The 20,217-nt window shown below is 45.0% G+C and overlaps 1 protein-coding gene across 1 annotated transcript in view; it reads left to right on the top strand.

Annotated features, from left to right (window-relative positions):
* The first annotated feature begins 365 nt into the window (after positions 1–365).
* Positions 366–20,217, top strand: part of LOC144146584 (uncharacterized) — a 68,869-nt gene continuing 49,017 nt past the window's right edge. Inside the window, exons 1-4 of the mRNA XM_077678525.1 lie at positions 366–504; positions 5,456–5,598; positions 7,744–7,851; positions 16,309–16,413. Of these exons, the coding sequence (XP_077534651.1) occupies positions 5,467–5,598; positions 7,744–7,851; positions 16,309–16,413 (345 nt within the window). The 5' untranslated portion in view covers positions 366–504; positions 5,456–5,466. The remainder of the gene's footprint in view (positions 505–5,455; positions 5,599–7,743; positions 7,852–16,308; positions 16,414–20,217) is intronic.

Here is a 20,217-nt window from a genome sequence, read left to right as displayed (position 1 = left end):
TGCTCTTTCATTAGGTGTTTATGTTGTGTTGGGTAAGTCATCTGTCCTGACCTACAGTGATGCGTCATCTTGTGATACGTGATCTACCGGATCTGCCTATCCTGATCGCTTCAGGGGCATGGCGGGATAATGCTCGGGTTAAATGGTGGGCGCTTTTGTTTCCCGGGAATCCGCATTCCAAAAAGCAGGGCCATAGTTTCCGCCTTATGAGTGCAGGCGGAAACGATGGACCAGCGAACATAGACATAAACGAACATAGACATTAGATTAGAAATTAGACATTAGATAGACAAGAACTGCCGGCATTAGATTGCTTTTGATCAGTTCTTCGAAGGTTTACGACACTGATAGGCGTCAGTACGAAAGGAGTGGCATAGCGGAGGGAGCTGATAAGAGCCATTCGCAGCTGCAATAAAGCGTGCACCCTGGGGTTCAGCCATCAGATGAACAGAGGTGCCATCGCTTGAGAAAGTGTTGCGGTTGATGTAATTTGAGAAGAATAAGGTACGTATCCTTGTCCTCCACTTGATATTTTCGGAAAGATGACAAATGGGCGTTCTAGAAAACACATATATCTTAGGTTGTCCTAACTACTTTAAATCGGCTGTGCTGTATATCGAGAGAAACAGTGGCATAGGCTGCTAGGTTAGGCTGTCAGTGGCACAGGCTTCTGCACAGGCTCCTAGTTTTAAACTGTCGCCACTTATCTATGCCCAGGAATATATATATATATATATATATATATATATATATATATATATATCGATGTATATATATATACACAGTGGCCTCCAAAATGTTCTCTTAAATATGACTGGCGGCAGCATACACACTTGTGTTGTAACACACCCTTCACATACATTAAATAATACAACATTCACGCACAATACTCACGTGCTATTCAAACTTCGAAAAGAACACTACAAATGGTTGATTGCTTCGCTTTTGCATGAGTTTTCAACGCCAGCAAGGGCAGCAAGTTTACTCCAGGTGTTTCGTGTACTGGTCATAGAGTTTTTATATATAAACTCCTTGACTCCGTTATATATACACTCCTTATATATATATATATATATATATATATATATATATATATATATATATATATATATATATATATATATATATATATTTATATATATTTATATATATATATATATATACATATATATATATATATAAAGGTATATATATATAGATAGATATAAATATATATATATATATTTATATCTATATATATATATAGATATATGGGGACCGAACTCACGCCTTTCGAAAGGCGTGGGTTCGGTCCCCACTCTGGGCGCGTGTTTTTCTTTCTTTCTTTATCACGTAATTAATAAAATAATAATAATAATAATAATGTAACGTCACTAACGGTAACAAATATTCCAACCATTCCCCTATGCCTTCTTTGGCGTTATAGACTGCCGGCATTTCTTTCTGTATTTCCTAACGAGCCCCTGATTTCTAAACCCTATATATATATATATATACATATATATATATATATATATATATATATATATATATATATATATATATATATATATATATATATATATATATATATATTATAACGGCTGAAGTTAGCGGCCGGTATCAACGTTTCGACAAGCAGACCTGTCTTCGTCGGGAGAATAGCGTCACCTCTGCGACATCATATACAATGACCTCTGACAAAGAAAATTGGAGGGAGAGAGGGGGAGTCGTTAAAGGGAAATGAGAATTTGAGATCAGTATTTGTTTATAAGGAGCGAATGAGAGAGACCGCAAGCGGAATGCTCTTGAAAAGTCATGGTCGCCGGCGAGAGGAGAGAGGTTGAACGGAATTCTCTGAAGATCAGGGTGGAGGAAGGGGAATAGAGGTTTCTCGCCACTGACGTAACACTAAATAACGCGAAGCCTTGAGAATAGCAGGATACTGAAAGGTCGTACGGGGCGTCCTACGGGATCGCTACAAAGTACTCGCAAATTACACCTAAAAAGAAAAGAAAAACATATCGAAAAACAGCACTTGCACATATGAGAGGGAAGAAAAAATTACGAGGGAGAGTCCTTTCCTGAAAGATTAAATATGAGCTTACGAGCCGGTACGGTACAAAAGGAAAAATATTGCATTAAGTTTAAAGGTTTTTATACAAACCGTAGTGAAACGTTCCATATGTACGGAATTATGGGAATACGGAATTTATACGGAGTATTATACACTCAGGCATTACTAATGCAGAAAACTTTTCTAAAAGCAAAGTTTTTCAGATAATTTCTCGGGCTACAAACGTTCGACACCGTTTTCGTCTTTGTGTCTTACTTGAAGCGCGAAATACGGCACCATACGTTTTTCGTTTGTATTTCGCATACTCGGCATGTACCCGAATCCTACTAATTATGATTTGGCGTTTCTGGCCTTCCTACAAAGATAAAACTGTGTCGAAATATCTCTAACGTGCCCTCCTATTCTATTATCATGCGTTGAGGAAACACCTATTCGTTTTTATACCGGCGCCGTGTCAGCAAACGTAAGGATATCGTGTTCCTGTAATCCCGTTCATACGGAATGCTTCAGGAGCGAAGAAGTAATAAAATAATAAAAAAACAACGGTTTTTTTTCTTTGCTTACTTTTTTTTTCAAAGTAATAAACGCTCAATAAACGTTTTACCTACCTGCCGAACTTTTTGTAACAGTTTTGTATAGCGTTGTTAGAAATCCGGAGTGTCGTTTATATGGTTTCTATGGGCTTAGTAAAAAACTGCCTCAGTAAACAGAGCAGCCTGATTGGTTTTTGTTTTCGTAACCTCCTTGTCACCAGGTCTCTTGTGAACGACAATTATGTTGACAATTTTTACCGTTGGTTTCTTGTAAATTTTGCTATTTTGAGAATACTTTCTAAGCTGTTCTAGTAAAATATTCTGGGTTTACCGTTTTCATAAGCTTATGTGCCTTTCCCTCTTCGCTTCGTCCGTTCCGTACTTCCTCCTGGCCTAGCGTTGCGAGTGTGCAACTGAGCATAGGGCGTATCCGCTAAATTTGTTTTCATCGATGTTGTGTGTGATGTTACCTCTCTATTAAGCGTATATAACTTATTTCAGCCAGTAGCAAGCTTCCACTCCGTTGCTACACGCTTTATCCCTCTTAAAAGTTTCATCGAAATTTGCCATAATGTAGAAATGCAATAACCTTGTTCGGTCGCTCCCTTTCAACCTTGCAACGGCACCGCGAAGAATCTCCCGCAACGAACGCAGAGCGCCCAGGCCAGCAGCTTTGTGCCTGGTAGTCGTGCAGTTGGTCCCAAGAGTGGCGCCCTGGAGGGGACGTTCATGTCTACGTAGTGTCGGAGATTTCTGTCGGTCGTTCGTGGGCGGGCAGGGCCACCCATCGCGACATCCGGCTAAGAGTGGTGCTAGGGAGAAAACGACGGTCAGAATAATGGGGTCCTAGGAACGTCCAGCCGGAAATCGCGTCGATGGTCTCCTTTGTGGCGTGTGGTCCTATTTTCGGTAGAATTTATTGAAGTCCTATTTTCGCGTTTAGTCATCAAAAGGAAGCAGTTAAAAACCACAAGGGGGACCGGGGCTTTTCGAAAATGGGGATACAAGCTACAGTGACAGAGCGAGTAAATTCGTAATGATTGCAAATGGCACCTACCAATCGGAGAATAAAGCATGCGGAAAAAACAACTTGAAGGCTAGCCTTAGTTTACCTTTAGACGCCCATTCCTCGTCTTCTTTTTAGAAAAAACAAAACTCCACAGGGAGCTCTGCCAGTCTTTTTACGAAGTTCAAGATTTGTGATGCCGCAAACCAATAAGCCTTGCGCAGGGTATCAAGAATAATTTTTCCCTGGGAATTTTTTTCGGTAGTGCACAAGATCAGCCTCACCGAGTGGAATATTCGCATTCACGACACGGTAATGTACAATATACAAAAACGAGGTCGCACACTTTTGCATCCCTTCAACGACCGATTGCAAACACAACTGTTGAAAGATGCAGTATGACTAAACCGCGCTGGGTTATAAAAGAAAAATTTCCTTCTTCTTCTGCCCTTCGGCTTTCATTGCCTTCCTCCCTCCAACTGGGTTCAAAAGTCCTATTGAGCCTCCACTGCGCGCACTGTCGATCTGTTCGCCACATCATGGGATTTCCATTGACAACCTATCCGTCCTTTCAAGTTTCAAGCCCAAATTTGTGTCCTACCCCAGAGCAAATATTTGAATAGAAACACAGTTATACTTAACGAGAAACTACAAAAATAAACCAGAATGAGCTCCGGCGCATGGTTCCCGCCATGAACGTAGCATTATGCCTCTTTATTGAATGATTTCTATTGGAGAGCTGAATTATCCCCTCAACCTTTCTCCACCTCTTCCCTGCTCTTTTACTGTCTTCATTATTTTTCACTACTCCTCCACCTTCTACACCCGCCTTCGTTCGAAGCTCGCATGCGTCCTACCTAGTATTACGGTGGGCTGATAAATACCGGCGGGCTCCAAGGGTCCAACGTCCCCCCCCCCCTATTCTTCTATGCTTCTCCGCCCTCGTGTTGGCGTAGAACCCCTCGATTACCCCCAGCGGGCCGGTTATTAAAGTTACATTGAGGCCGAGTGCGGTGAAATGGTTCGAAACGTGTCGGTGAGATGTATACCGAGCGGCCAGAAAAGTTGATAAACGGGCCTAAGCAGACATGTCTCGTTTATATGTACCCTGTTTATACGCATTATAGACGAAAGTTTCGGCGACCGCTCTCTCGCCATGCAATTTTGCACCGTTAATATAGAAATCCGCTGTCCGGACTACAGAAGGCAATTTTCTGAAACAATTTCTCAAATTACTCAAACAACAGGAAACTGCTTGAGGAACGCAAGTATTCTTGTCAGCAGTTCTGCTATGACAGAGGACAACGAGGAAGAAGCGTTGGCCTTCCCGGAAACATGGGAAGACACGAAGGTCTGGCAGCCTGTTAGAGCACAGCAGATCGTGGAGAGAGATAGAGAGAGAGAACAACTTCATTGTGTGTCCTGTGGGAAAAGGAAGAGGTAGGAGATCCTCCGTGAGCTTGTCGCGGATACCCTCACTAGTCACATCAACTCTAAGAATGCTCTGCGGCGACAGACAGACCAACCGTCACTCGAGGTGAAACTTGTCGTGCCTTTGAGAAGGCTATCCCATACTCTGTACAAGAAGGACGCGCCAAATGCCCGCTTCAAGCCGCTGAAGTGGTACCCTTGTTCGACACTACAGCAGAATAGAAGGCGTCTTTGCAAACCCACACCTTGTGGTTTTTTTTCCTCAATAAACCGTGTTCATTTGTGCAGCGATTGTTCTTTAATAGTTCTGTTTTTGACCTTGATTCGTTACGGACGGTTTTGCTGGGGAACGAAGGTGTCCATATTAACAAGACATGACTTACTGCTAATACAGTTAAAATATTGAGCACAAATTTTCCGCCCCACCAGGCCGTGCAAGCATGGATGAAGCGTCTCTCGGAACCGGCATCTGCAAATTCCTTAAGGGGGACTACGTGGCCATCGCATCAAAGGCGGCATGCTCCAACATCCACGTGAACACTCCCATAGGCTCACACCTGGACAAGTCGACGGTAAAGGCAAAATTAAGGACATTGAGGACATTAAGGAACGACTGCCATCCGGTGTTGGCTTCATGAGGATCTCCTGCGCTAGGCGAAAATAGCATCCAGGCTAATCATGAATCCATAGAATCTTGATCAAATTATCAGCCTGAATTGCATTTATTCGTAGTCGAAATTCGAAGCATTTCCAACCACGTGCGCTCGTGTTCTCTGTTCCGCGTGTCCTTCCTAGTGTTTGTGCACCCTGCAAAGCGAAGTTGAACAGCCATTAGAAAGCCTCGCCTTATTGAAATGTTTTGCACAAACCAGATTGATCCTCAATACGCTGTGCCGAATTGACCTTTTTCAGTGGTGGATCATATTTAGAGCAGCGAGAAAAGCATTGTGCAGCCAATATGTTTATACTGCATGGTTCACGACCGAGTAGTAGAAGTTTTGGCTCCTTGAGCGGTGGCTTTGCTGTATGGGTTAGGACACCAAGGTGCGGCCCTGGTAGGCGACGATGAGAGCAGATGTATTTTTAACAGAAGAATTAAGGGCTATACGTGCTGGACCATACGGTTGCACGAATACACGCAGACTAAATGGCCCAGCTCTCGCACGAATAGGTGACGTTGAGGTGCAGACTGTCAGGGGATTAGTGTTATGACGGAGTGGCGCACGGAGAGGACCATAACGTGTGTTCTATGTTTCAGTAAATGCTTTGTCTATGACCGCGTGGGAGGCATGCGAGTTGAATATCCGATCGGTGTTAAATTAAGGGAGCAGGAAATTAGTATCTGTTTCACCAATACACGTGGAGAACTTGATATGGTGCAGAAAGAAGGCTGTACGTAGGAGTGTGAAGATTTTTTTCACTGTACTACTTTACAGTAGGGGAACTCAGCGTTTGTGGCCTCCAAGAAGTTAGAGGAACTAAAACGTAACATTACCACGTCCCGTGAGTTTTAGAAAAGGCTCTTCCACAAACAGCCCACAGCCGGCTTGGGTTGCTAGATGCAGGGAACACTAGGTTATGGTCCAAGCATCTATTTTATCGCCCTTTTCACTTAACATGCGCAGGACAATCTCAAGCTCAGTTTTACACCCCACTAGAATTCCCTATCTCAAATGTGCAACTATGATTTCGCAGCCACTGCCATTCTGGCGATCGGAAACAAGATACCTGGAGCCGCCTGTGTTCAGATATTCTTGCGCGTAGGCAGCGCCATCCTCTGGACGTTTTCCGCCTCGCACGGGTTTGTTGGCGCCGCGTAGCTCATCAGCCTCCGCAGCTGGCCAGCGTAGGGAGCTGTATGTAGGCTTAGTAAAACGCACGTATGTTATCGCCCCTGTCTGAATCACCGTGGATGGCAACACCCAGCACGATCCCCCCTAATCCACTTTGTTGCGTGGGTAAGTTATTTTTTGCGATTTATTCTGCTCTGGAGAGAGACAACAAGCGGTTGTTGCCGTGACCAGCAACGGTTCGAGCCGCTTGGTGGGCCGACCGTGCAGGTACAGGAGGCGTGTGCGGAGCGCTTCAGCGAACAGAAGACGCTTCATGATTTCCAGCTTTATTTTGTGCGAACAACGCCCGTAGTCTGCAAACATAGCTTAGCGATCATCTTCCACAAAATAATAACTTGAACGCTCAACGCAAACCGGAAACCCCCCGACATTCGCACTGCTCGTGCGCGGCCTGGCGCCTCAGGTTGTTTGGGGAACCCAGAACATTGGAGCCCCCTCTTCTAAAACCTCCTACTAGAACGTGGAGATTTGGTCAATGATACATTGGGGAGAGTTGATTCCCTTTGCATTATTGTCATTTATTTTACATGGCACCAGCGTAATTAGGAATAGTACACAATACACGAATTTATCAACCGCAATGCATCGTTGTTGAACACACAAATAAACTGAAACGTAACTCTCTATCTGGTATTGTATTACACATGCAAAAATGTTAATAACAAAACAAAGGCTTGCCGCGAAAGAAATACGTTTCTCTCATGTTCCTAGCATTAAAATGACCCGAGAACTCAATACTTACCTAATTTGTTTGAGTTACAGTCCAATTAGAAAAACATGTGTTCAGGGTATTGTATGTTTTATGTAGTGGAAGGAGTTGTTAGTACTTCTGTTGTACATTAATGTTGGTGGCTCTCCTTTCAGATTTTGGGAAAAGTAGGGACAGTGGAGAGCGTGACCCCAACGGACGACGTGAAGGTCACCTTTGGAAGGGCCCTGCTGTGCACAGTCGCCTCTAAAGATCTTATCAAGGTGAAATAGCCTGGCATTGCTTGCCTATGTGTTCGTTGCTTTCCAGGGAAGAACACACAGCGTTGACAACTTCCCTTTACAAAAACATTGCTTTGCTTCGGGAAGAAGCCGTTCGTGTCGGTTTTGTGCTCGATAAAGAATACCCTTAGGTAGGTAGATTTATTCCTCCAAGCCGTTGTTATTGCTCGCAACATTCCGCAAGAGCAAAATTTATTTCGAATAAATATAGTTATAAAAAAACAAGGCCAAAATAATTACAAGAGCCCCCGAGACATACTTCACATAAAAGCTACTTTCACACTTTCAAAAAGCATAATATCTTACCCGGCCTAACCACAGTCGAAAGCGTTCAAGCCTCGATTTGGGCTACTGCTTCAACTCAAGGTACAAGCGCAAGCAAAAAGTGGGCGCAGACTAACACTAGAGTCTTGGGCACTTACCACCTACCAGTACACACACTCAAACAAACACACACACACATACAAACGCGTACAGGCAAAAGCACACAAACACAAAGAAGCGCACACATATATATACATATCTGTACATATTTATCAGTAATAGTTTGAACGTACAGGAATATCAATAGGAAGTGTACCCCTTACATTTGGGCACGGGAACTTGCCTCTTTTATGAAATAGCTTTTCCCTACAATGAAAAGTTCATGATCAGTGGCCGAAATGAAGTAATGAACTGCATTGGCAATGTTTTTCACATTTGTCCTACTTTCACTCATCCTACCCGCCGCGGTGGCTCAGTGGCTAAGGCGTTGCGCTGCTGAGCACGAGGTCGCGGGTTCGATTCCCGGCCGCGGTGGTCGCTTTTCTGATGGAGGCGAAAAGCAAAAACGCCCGTGTGTACGAGATTTCGGCGCACGCTAAAGATCCCCAGGTGGTCAAAATTAATCCGGAGCCCTCCACTACGGCGCGCCTCATCGCCTGCGTTGCGTCGGCGCGTTAAACCCTACAATCAATCAATACTTTCACTCATCCTACTTCTACTTTTATGCGCTTTATGCCAGTTGTATTCATGTACCATACTTTATATATATATATATATGTATATATATATATATATATATATATATATATATATATATATATATATATATATATTAAGCCTAGTTATGTCCACTGCAGGGAGGCCTCTCCCACAGATATGCAGCCACGCCTATCGAGTGCCTGAAGGCCGATATTGATTGCATAATCATTGGGAGGTTTTTAGCAAATGTACTATACCAGGGTTGCTAAACCCTTGTCTGATGAAGAAAGGCTATTTGTGTCCCAAGGAGCCTCAGCTAACATGGTTGAATCTAACTAGTAGACCCTGCTGTGGTATCCGCCCATAGGATAGCGCGCCATGGGCCCCAGCCACTTCTTCGCCGTCGTCGTTGTCTTCTGTCTTGAGCCATAGCGGTATGTAGCATTGGCCGCCTAGGTGTCCCGTGACAATATGTGTGTGTGTATGTGTGGGTGGGTGGGTGTCAAACCGGACCAGAACTGAAAAATGAATTAACAGCTTCGGGTTCACGACGAAACGGTTCGACCAACCGCAGTTCAGAACGCGCGGACAAAGACATTTGGGGCTTTTCTCTTCCACGCACCATAGACTCCGTAACTTATCACGCGCTTTCGTTTTCATATCGGTCGCAACATTATCAACGCTTTCTTCGTCTTTGGAACATGAAGGTTGGTATCTGCACCAATGCTGATTGATTGATTGATTGATCGTAGGGTTTATCGGGCCGACACCGCACAGGCGGTGAGGCGCGCCGTACTGGAGGGCTCCGGACTAATTTTGACCACCTGGGGATCTTTAACGTGCGCCGAAATCTCATACACACGGGCGTTTTTGCTTTTCGCCTACATCATAAAAGTGGCTGCCGCGGCCGATAATCGAACCCGCGACGTCGTGCTCAGCAGCGCAGTGCCTTACCCACTGAGCCACCGCGGCGGGATGTGCACCAATGCTGCAATGGTATGGTACTGCTGGTAGTGCGAGTAGAGCGCAAAAATTGCTTGGGCTTGGGCGAGTTGGTTTATATCTACATGAATCTTCAGCGTGAAAGGATTGCTGTACTGCACAACGGCATACGCCGACACTCGAAATGTGCATGCTTTTGTTGCATTTCTGAATTTGCCTTCAAACGGTGCACACCTTTAAAGTTCAAACAGTTGACAAGTATTACCCTCAAGAGCCGCTCCATGACTGAGCCTTTGACTGCTGACCACAAGTATGAGGGTTCGATGCTCGCACCCAGCTGTTGCTTTTCCGACATAGACAAAAAACGAAGACTTCAATCTGTCAAGATTTTGATGCGCGTTAAAGGGACACTGAAGTGATTTGTAAACATTGCAGGATTACTGGAGTAAATTGTAGTCCGGAGTCCATAGGCCATGTTTCGACCGCTATGAGCGCGTTTACGCGAATTTATTTAGTCGAAAAATCAAATAGAAAATGCCGTTCTCCTCTCTTCACCCTCGCCCATTTTCTGTGGCGTTTTCGTGTGACGTAAGGAGCAGATGACTTGGCTTGACTGAGCTACTGCACGGCTCGCCCACCTTCCGGCCGAGTCAGTCGGCCCAGCGTTTAGTCCGCCGGCCGCCGAAGGGTCGTCGCAATTTGCTCGCTCTGTTGAAACTAAGCCACGACACGTTTGTAATTGGAAGAATGTGCCTTTCTTTACTTTGTTAGTTTGTACATCGTATCAAGATCCGAATCCGGGTCGCTCCAAACAAGTGCTGCACAAGCGCACATGCAACGCTTCGCTGACTGGTACGCTAGTAGGAAAACCTAAGGCGACTTGAAGGCGAGAGAAGCGTCAGCGAAGTCAACATAGATACTACGGAAATAAAATCAACTAAAACTTTTACCGTACAGCACAAAACGAGGGAGCAGGAAGCGCTTTCTTGCGCTGGGTGAACAAGCACACCGGTCAGCAGCACGACCATACATCTGCGAACGCTTTTCCATCTAAGAAATGCAATTGCTAGACGTGAGATATTGTGGAACTTGGGGGGACGCTGACTGCACGAGCGCTATACAACAAATAGTCACCTATGATGCTTGAAATGCTAATCCTAAATAAAAGTGTGAACTGATTGTACATTATATACCCCATAAATCTATCTTAGCCGGCGCTGGCTCGTGACCGAGTGGTCTAAAGCGCAAGCAATATTGTTTTGCAAGTCGCAAGTTCGAATCCCCAAAGGAACGATGTTTTTTTTGTAAGTTCACTTTTTCTTTTTCGGCCGATGTTTTCTATACTGAGTTTGCCATTTTTGGCCGTAACGTTCACTGCTACACGAGCGAGTTCGCAGAACGCGCACAGACTGATCTTGACGCGCTAGCGAGTTCTCGTTGGCGTGCACAGGCCAGAATCAACAGACCCTTGGTCTTGTGCGAACACGCTTTTTACGATACAGGCATGAGTGAGGCAAGCTCCAAATATGGGGGAAAAGCGCATGGCATTTGAGCGACTGCGGGGACGCGGAGGGCGTTCATCCACTGCGTACGCCTCGGCTAGTGGTTGCTACGATTCCAAGCCATCCTGGGAGGCTTATCTTAGGCATTTTACAGCCCACAACATGACAGAAGCGCGGTACGACGATTACTGAGAAGTCGAGAATGCCCATCCAACGATGCCGTTGGATAGCATGTTGTTTTACAGAACCGAAACCGAAACTCGTTTGAATGCGAACCTCGGACATCATCCAATTAAGTTGCATCTCCTCCTGTCTTCCCAGCGTTTAGTTGGTACGGCCGCCACAGACCGCGCATGGTAGTTTTTCTTCTTTCCCACTTTATAAAATAATTAACGACTTATCAACCGGATAAACGATGAAAAGTGTGGTAATTTGAGCCAGTCTACGCAGTGCAAGCAAAACTGGGAGCTTGACAAATTCACTTCAGTGTCCCTTTACAGAACCGCAGGTGGCGTGAATTGCTCTGCGGGCGGCAATATACAGTGTGCTTATTAGCACAAGATCGAGAAAAGGATGAAATACATATTTTTGTCCGTTGGGGTAAGGTAAAAGATCAGTGCAAAAGTTCCACAGGGCCGCCGCGATTGCTGGGCCCACGAGCTTGTCAGGACTTGGCGTGACTCCCCCGGGTCGCGCAGCATCTGCTCTCAGGGGTAAGGGAAGGGAACGGGAGGGGTATGGGCCTCCGGGGCATTTGCAGAGGGAATGGTAGTGAGTGTCGAGTGCCCCTGCGGATGGACAGGTAGGAGCAGTAAAGAGGTGTTGATGACTGTGTGCATCTATATGCACAGTCGGAACACACACACACACACACCACAGAGCGCGAAAACATAAGGTAAGTTGAAGTAAGGAAGGAAGATAATTAATCGGATCGAGCACTCGAGTACAGCGCGCTTCATCGCCTGTGTGGTGTCGACGCGGTGAAACCCCACAATCAACCAAATAAACAACACTTGCGGTGTTCTTTTAATTAGAAAAAGTCTTCGGTGTACGTTTCGCGAAATCAAACGAGAAACATCGCGTCAAAGCAATATTTTAACTACAAAATACAAAAAGCGCTCGCGCTGGATCCTTCGGGTCGTGGCTCGTACGGCAACAAAAGGTCTCAGCAGATGGCCCGACAGCAGTGCGAACGCGGGAAATTTTAATTGAATTCAGCAAACCATCACTGTCTTTATTACGTGAGGACCGAGACAGGAGCAACAGTGTGGAAAGTATGCGGGAGATAGAGGGGAGGCAGTAACGTAGCAATACTATCCTCTTCGGGCGAACTTACAGGGAAGAAGCAGATACGCGGGCACTTTTTTGGGACGCTTCGAGCGGACGACTTGCCATTCTTTGGCATATCCAAATAATGATAATGTGGCAAAGAAACCTATTCGCGTAAGATACGCAATCCCTCCTTTTGCAAATAATTGTATCCCCCAACCTTGCAGGGGCTACTTTTTTGTTTTGGATAAACAAAAACAGCCCTGAAGGAATAAATGACACATCCATAAAGGCAAGCCGGTCCCGCACTATCGCATTAGCCCAGAGTTGATATTTTGTTCTTGTTCTGCTGTTTTGTATCTCTCAGGGCTGCTTTGTTTGCGAAGATTCACTTCAGCGGCAGTCATAACTCGCTACTCTGCTGCCGCTTCGTCTTTTCCCGGAGTGAAAGTATTGCTGTCGGAAAATTAAAGGGCACCTTCCCAAAAGAGTTTTACCTCGTGCCTCACGCGGCCAATCACCCTTTCAGTTTATGATCGCTTGTAATCCTCTTAAACGATTCCGCAACCTAGTGGACGGAACGGGGGCGATGGTCATCCTGAATGTAGACGTATTTATGTTGACGCACACATCGAAAATAGGTATCTGTAAATGCATTGCAGTGATCAGAGCAAGAAAAAGTCACCCAGTGTTAGTAATGCCCACTTTCTACAAAATTCTGGCTCGCAATCTCCAGAAGGATACTTGTGAAAAATTATTCTATGTGGCCAAACAACATAGTTCATAGGTAGCATTTACGTAGCGGCTATAGGATTGCTTTACTCATTCTACAATTGAGAAAAAAGTACATCGCTGGTATCAAAACATACAAACACGTCCTTTGCGTGACGCGCCGGTACCCAGGCCTAAATTCAGGGGTTTTACGTTCAGGGTAATAGGCAGGGACAAGAATGCTATTTCTAGAAGAAAACAAATGAAGCGGGTGATAGTATATCCCACCGACAGCATGACCCTCGGTGCTTGCTGAACCCAAGTACAACATAAGGGCTGGGTGGGAAACCGGCTTGTAAATCGTCGCTACCTGATTTGTTTCCCCTATTATCTAGCCTAATTGCTGACTATTGAATTAAAAATTCCCCAACTTTTGCAAAGAAACCAATGTTTTTTGAAGACAAAGAATTGTATTTAGCTTTTATGGTTGCTTTAAGCTACACTTTTCCACACTGCGCTAATAATTTACCTCTCCGAACCGGTTCGGGTTGCGATTTAGTCAAACCAAAACTGAACCAAAACAAAATAAATTGTTCCGAACCCAAACCCTAACTGAAGTAGTGTTTTGTCTGTTCGACACAATATATATAGATATATACATAGGGTTTGGGTTCATAGATTACGAGAAGGGTTGCCTTAGGCTGCCGTAATAAATAGTAAAAAATGGGTATAGCTTCTAACAAAACTGTTTATTGGTCGACGTTTCGGTCGGATGCCGACCTTTATCATGACAACATTTCGTATTTCTCTGCACGTATTTATAAGCTCGCCGTCCAACGAAGCCGAAAAAAAGAGAGAGAGAGAGAGAGAGAGGGAGAGAGAGGGAGAGGGGGATTTGTGGAGAAAAGCAACAACAAACACACCCTCTCGGCGAGTTGAGGTAAAGGTTAACAGGTTTTTTTTTAACCTTTACCTCAACTCGCCGAGAGGGTGTGTTTGTTGTTGCTTTTCTCCACAAATTCCCCTCTCCCTCTCTCTCTCTCCCTCTCTCTCTCTCTCTCTCTCTCTCTCTCTCTCTCTCTCTCTTTTCGGCGTCGTTGGACGGCGAGCTTATAAATACGTGCAGAGAAATACGAAATGTTGTCTTGATAAAGGTCGGCATCCGACCGAAACGTCGACCAATAAACAGTTTTGTTAGAAGCTATACCCATTTTTTACTATATATATATATATATATATATATATATATATATACTTTACGTAATGACAGACACACGAAAAAACACTAAACAATGAACATATGAACGTTACTGACGTTCCGACTGGTGGACGAGTCTGCATCGGAGTAACGATGAAAACTGATCCTCCACTCAAAACGTCGCCAAACTTCATTGTTCAAATGGTTTTCTCTTGTGTCCCTATCTGTTAAACTGATTGTCTCACGGTCTTGGTGAGTTTTTAGTTAAATATATATATATATATATATATATATATATATATATATATATATATATATATATATATATATATATATATATATATATATATATATATATATATATATATATAAGGTTAATAGAGACAGAGACAAACGAGAAAGACGTAGAAAATAAAAATAAGTTTACTGACGTTTCAGGGAGAGGACTCCCTTTCTTCAGAGTACCTGAAGAAAGGGGGTACTCTGAAGAAAGGGAGTCCTCTCCCTGAAACGTCAGTAAACTTATTTTTATTTTCTACGTCTTTTTCGTTTGTCTCTGTCTCTATTAACCTTATTTTTTTCGCGCTCTGTGTGAGTTTTTATCTTTTCAGTCTATATATATATATATATATATATATATATATATATATATATATATATATATATATATATATATTTATTGCACCCGACGATACCTTGAAGATGGTCCAGGTGAAACAAAAGTGGAGAAGCAAGGCTAAAAAAGGGGCTAGTTGGTTATACATCTTCTTGAACCACGCTGTATTACTTCAACACACACGAGAAAAGCACACAAGGACGGGTGCTTTTGTCCTTGTGTGCTTTTGTGTTGTGTGTTGAAGTTTTAATACAGCGCGGTTTGAGAAAAAGTGGAGTGGATAAGGTAGCGGCCGCCGATTAGGCTAAGGTTTCAGCAAGTAGACTTGTCTTCTCCTTGCGGAACGTTGACACTGGTCTGAGATCACTACCTTCTCGAAAGTTCTGGTTGTTTGTTTGTGTGTGTGCGTGCATGCGTGAGTGTCTGTGTCTTCGAAGATGATGGCCAGCAAGAGACCAAACATTAGACAGGGGAGCAGTCTCATTCATATGTCAACGTTTTAACAAGGCTTCCATTCGTCTGATATATAAGCAGTCACCGTTGGTACGCTCCATATTCAAAGATTCGTCTCCAAAAGAACGTGAGAACGCGACAGAGGCTGTTAGGAAAAGCGAAGTTGTGTGTGAAAGGAAGATCTCTTCGTGAGGACCGAACTAACGAGGGAAACGAGTATGTATCTCTTAAGAAGTAACAGCCGGCGAGACGAGAGGCTGGTTTGGACGACGTTCTTCCACCATCCAGACGTGCGGGAGGAAGGGGAGGGGTGCGAAAAATGTTGTGTAGTGACGCCGAGAGACGTCAAGCAAGGCTTTTGGGAAGGCGAGAAGTAGGGCAGGTGGAATTGGGAAAGTCCTGCCCTGTCATTGCAAGGTTTCTGCACACTGCGAATGGCAAAATCGTAGTAACAGTACCTGCAGATAATAATTACAGGAAAGTTCCTGAGAGGGGGCATTTCCTGGTAGAAGAGAAGGCCAACAGGTATTACAGAACACAAAGAAAAAAGCTTGCAACGAGTTGATGTTTTTAAATAGAGAAATAATAAGAAATATTGACAGAAATCAAAACAACATCAGGGAAAAAGGGGACCATGGATGAAGAACTTGAAAATAATATTTTATGGTAACATCACAGATATAGGCCCAAACTCTAGCACTTCAAAAAATCTTTCATTGAGCACCGGGCGATATACTTTCTTGAGTGTTATGCCGTCTGTATTCTTTATGCCCTTGCACGTATAGATCGAACATCTAAGGCCTGGAGACCTGGTGAAGCTGGTGGATGATATTCGTGGCGACGGAAACCTGACATTAGAAGATGTAGACCACTACAAATCAGCTGTAAAGGTATATTTATATTTTTGTAAAAATTAATCAATGGATTCTACGCATTCCTTCGAGTCAGCGTAAAGGGAAGCAATGGAGTGTGCGTCGATAAATACGAGACGTAAATATAAACCTTCAAAGTCTCAAACCCCTGCCGTATACCAGGTCAATCGCACCCCCAATTCTTCATCTGTGCAGGGATGCGTTGGTGTATTGTAAATGCAGGTGACACCTGTGTTAGCATGGCATCTATGGCGTTGTCAAAGAAAGGAATAGCTTATCTCAATCCGCACTGGCCGCGTGCGTAAAAAGAGTGAACTACTGACTTAGTCGCGAAACATTTTCATGATTATTTCGCTCATGTTCGTGCATAGGCTGTTTCTGCATACCTTTTTGTGTGTGGTAACATCTATTCAGTTGATGTCCAGCGCTAGTCCTGTGTCTTTGTTCATTTGCATCCTGTGTCTAGCTGCGCTGTTTTTACCATGTTCTACTGCGCCAACCAACTAGCCCACATTTCAAGCATTGTCAAGAACCAGCGTCGCGAGCGTTCTTATTTATTCACCGGACTGTAATTACATTGCCCTGAAATTTACTACTGTTGTCTACTTAATCAGCGTTCCCTCAGTTGGTCAGGCTACGGCTATGCACTATTCGATTTTGTGCGATTAGATATTCTAGCGGAGAATTCATACCTGACGGCACGCCAGTTACGCTTACCAGTAAAATACATCAGATATAGGTCATTATATTGTACAAGCCAATGTGCCAAAATTTTGCGAACATTATACGAAAGATGTACTGTTGACAATACAAAATTAGTCTCGGAGATGAGCACACGAAAAAAATTTAAAACTGGGTCGTCTTGTCCGGAGATGAGCACTCGCACACATTCATCTGCTACATATATTTTCAGCGAGGCGCGCGGCGACGGGATTATAGAGGAAGCCGCGTCGCGACTAAACGCTTCTTTTAAACATCACCATATGACACAGGAAACCTGCAGGGAATGGCACAAACTAAAATAAAAAGGCCTTATCAGATACCACACTCTTACAACAACACCTTTTATTCTCTTTGAACTGCCAACCCGGTACTTCAAGAAAGTCCTCCAACGAGTGCTCATCTATTACTTGAAGTCGAGAGAGAGATAGAGACAGATCACTTTGAGCCTTAACCGGGTTCACGGGAGCGGTGTGGCCGTCGGTTTGAGGCCGGCGGCGACGTTGCCAGCGCGGCTGACCAGAAGTATCTGGACCTCTGGGTCCGAGCTGCCCAGCGCTCCCTCCCACTGCTCGTAACTAACTATGGAGGGCAAGGGATCTTGAGGGCAGGCCCACATAGAGTGGACCAGTGTGCCTAGGTCCCCACAGTGTGGACTGTTTAGCGAGGGGAATTGCGAGGGGTGAATGCGATGCAGTAATGCTCGGAATGCCAAGGAGTTTGTCTGCAGGAGTCGCCATAAGCGCTCCTGGTGATTAGTTAGCTCAGGATGGGCAGGAGGTTATCGACAGCGAGGGAGGCGGTAATGCATGGTTATATCGTGGTACGTGATTAACTGATCCCTGGCTGAAATGGCGCCGTGGTAGGAGACGAGGCTGGCAACGGCACGGATGGTAAATCCTCGTGCTGCATTGTGCGCTGCCTCATTTCCCCCCAAACCAGTGTGCGCCGGGGTCCAGACGATCTACCAGGGAGGACGGGGGATTTGGAAGGAGAATTGCATATCGGGTTGAAGTCGAAAAACAAAAGAAAAGTGTGCCCGCAGCTTGTATTTGTGAGTAGTAAAACGTTCAATCCTTGACTTCGTTGTGCATGCCGACAAAATGATAGTTAAGCGTCTTCGTCCCCCCCCCCCCCCTCCCTCCTGTGTCTTGCAAAATAGCAGGCCATTCTGCATCACTTGGGTCAGGTGAGTCCCTATCTGGCTTACAATTTGTATGAACGTGTTTAGCCTTTTCGAAGCTGCACTGTTTTTTTTTATTCACATAACAGCTGTTATGTTTCTTCCTGTCCTTCAGATCACTTATTCCGTGATTGGATGTTCTTTTTGGTATATTTATTAGCCTCAAGGCTTAGCAGACATTATGCGAGTCCAATCTATATCCCGGAAACTGGGTTAGCCTCCGGGACATAGTCCTGCAAGGAACGGTGGGCAGGCCCATGGAGCTACCGAATGTAATGCGTGTCTTGCCGCAAATTTAGGCCTGCTTCCATCAAACATTTCCTTCGAATGTCCTTAGTTCCAGGGCATGTCCATATTAGGTGGTGAAGGTCTGCCGGAACCATTTCCTCAGAGCAGGTTGGACATTTCCCATGCCATCGGTAGTCCCCTTTCCGTCCACTCGTGCGAGCAGAAGTAAGAACCACGCCCAGTCGGATCCTTTGTAGTACAACCTCCTCCATTCTGGTTAGGTTGAGGGGGAGGAGAGTGGAACACGGAGGTATGAGAGCACGCGTTCGGCATTGAGGATCCTCCTTTGCAGCCATTCTTGTGGTCCATGGGTCTTTTGGGAGCTGGGCGGTGGATAATGGGGCCGGGCAGTTGTGGGACAGGAAGTCAGCCCGTTCATTTCCTACAATACTGGTGCGACCAGGAACCCATGACACAGTCACCTTTGAAGGCTTTTTGCTGTGCAGTTGGTGGATTCGTTGGCAGATGCTGCGGGTCTGCGCAACGTATTTCAGATAGTTGATCAGTTGCGAATAGTCGGTACGAAGATTGATGGTTGTCAAGGCATGTTCATTGGAGGCTGCTGCACACAGCAGGGCGTCGTGTATAGCCGGCAATTCCAGCACGACTGGAGTGCGTGTGGCAGAGGTGTAGGGAATACGACCTTCGATGCTGGGATGTGTGGGGCTGGTCCACGCTGTGAATCCACGTGTTCCTGTGCATGAAACGTAGGGGTAGAGGAGGCATGGATCGTCTGGTCCCTGGTTATTTGGGAGAGGAGACAGCTGCCCTTTACCCTCCTTGGTCCGCCTTTTCTGCAGATCGCTTACATTTTATTTTAAGCCATGCAGTGTCTATATCTAACTGCAGGGCTGCCGTGGTGATGTTATTTTTGTTACGGTAATGCCTGTCTGATCAGAATGATTTACGGCCAGCGAGTAACCTTGCCTCGGGGCCTTTCCGCCGGTGTGGGCTGGCGGTGGTTCTAGCTGAAAAGAGCACCCGCTCTTTTGCCCGCTATGTGACATCACTTGTTTTCCTTGTCTCTTTTGAGGAATACCTCCGTTGGTGAACATTCGGCAGAGCTGCCGCTGATGCTGCCGCTGACTCAAGAGTCCATCACCGTGTAGACAGCACAAACAGCAGAAACGTATGAACCAATGCGATTATGTCCTCTCACTATCATCCTTTTGATTTATTTCTGTCGCCGCGTCTTCTTCACTCTGTTATTACGGCAAAAAGAAACTTGGCCAATGGACCTTCATAGCCGAACACATACGCTATTAGCGGAGTTGTGCGTTCCTACTTCTGTAATTATCGTGCTCAAATTGCTTCTGTAGGCCCCAGTGCACGTTTCAAACACAGGTTTCCTTGTGAAGGGCCACAACGCATCCCCTAGGTGCTCCTTTAGTTATCTACAGCCAAGGATCACAGGTGGTTCTGGGAGATGCGTTTGGTCTTTCATTCCGTAGGCCCCTGGTAGGCATCCCAGAGCCAAAATCATCCCATTTTCTTTCCTTAACCTTTATTCGCTTTGCGAAGCCACATTTTTGTAACAATGCCTAGGCAACGACGCCGCCGCTTTTTGAGGAAAGAAGAATTCACTCTTTTTGAATTGTTACGGCTCTGCAGAAATCTGAGGCGCATTTCAG

This window comes from Haemaphysalis longicornis, unplaced genomic scaffold, assembly GCF_048455015.1.
Source record: "Haemaphysalis longicornis isolate Haplotype H1 unplaced genomic scaffold, Haemaphysalis longicornis Haplotype H1 scaffold_7, whole genome shotgun sequence".
Taxonomy (NCBI): domain Eukaryota; kingdom Metazoa; phylum Arthropoda; class Arachnida; order Ixodida; family Ixodidae; genus Haemaphysalis; species Haemaphysalis longicornis.
The sequence above is the reverse complement of the archived record's forward strand: the minus strand, read 5'-3'. Positions and strand labels throughout refer to the sequence as shown.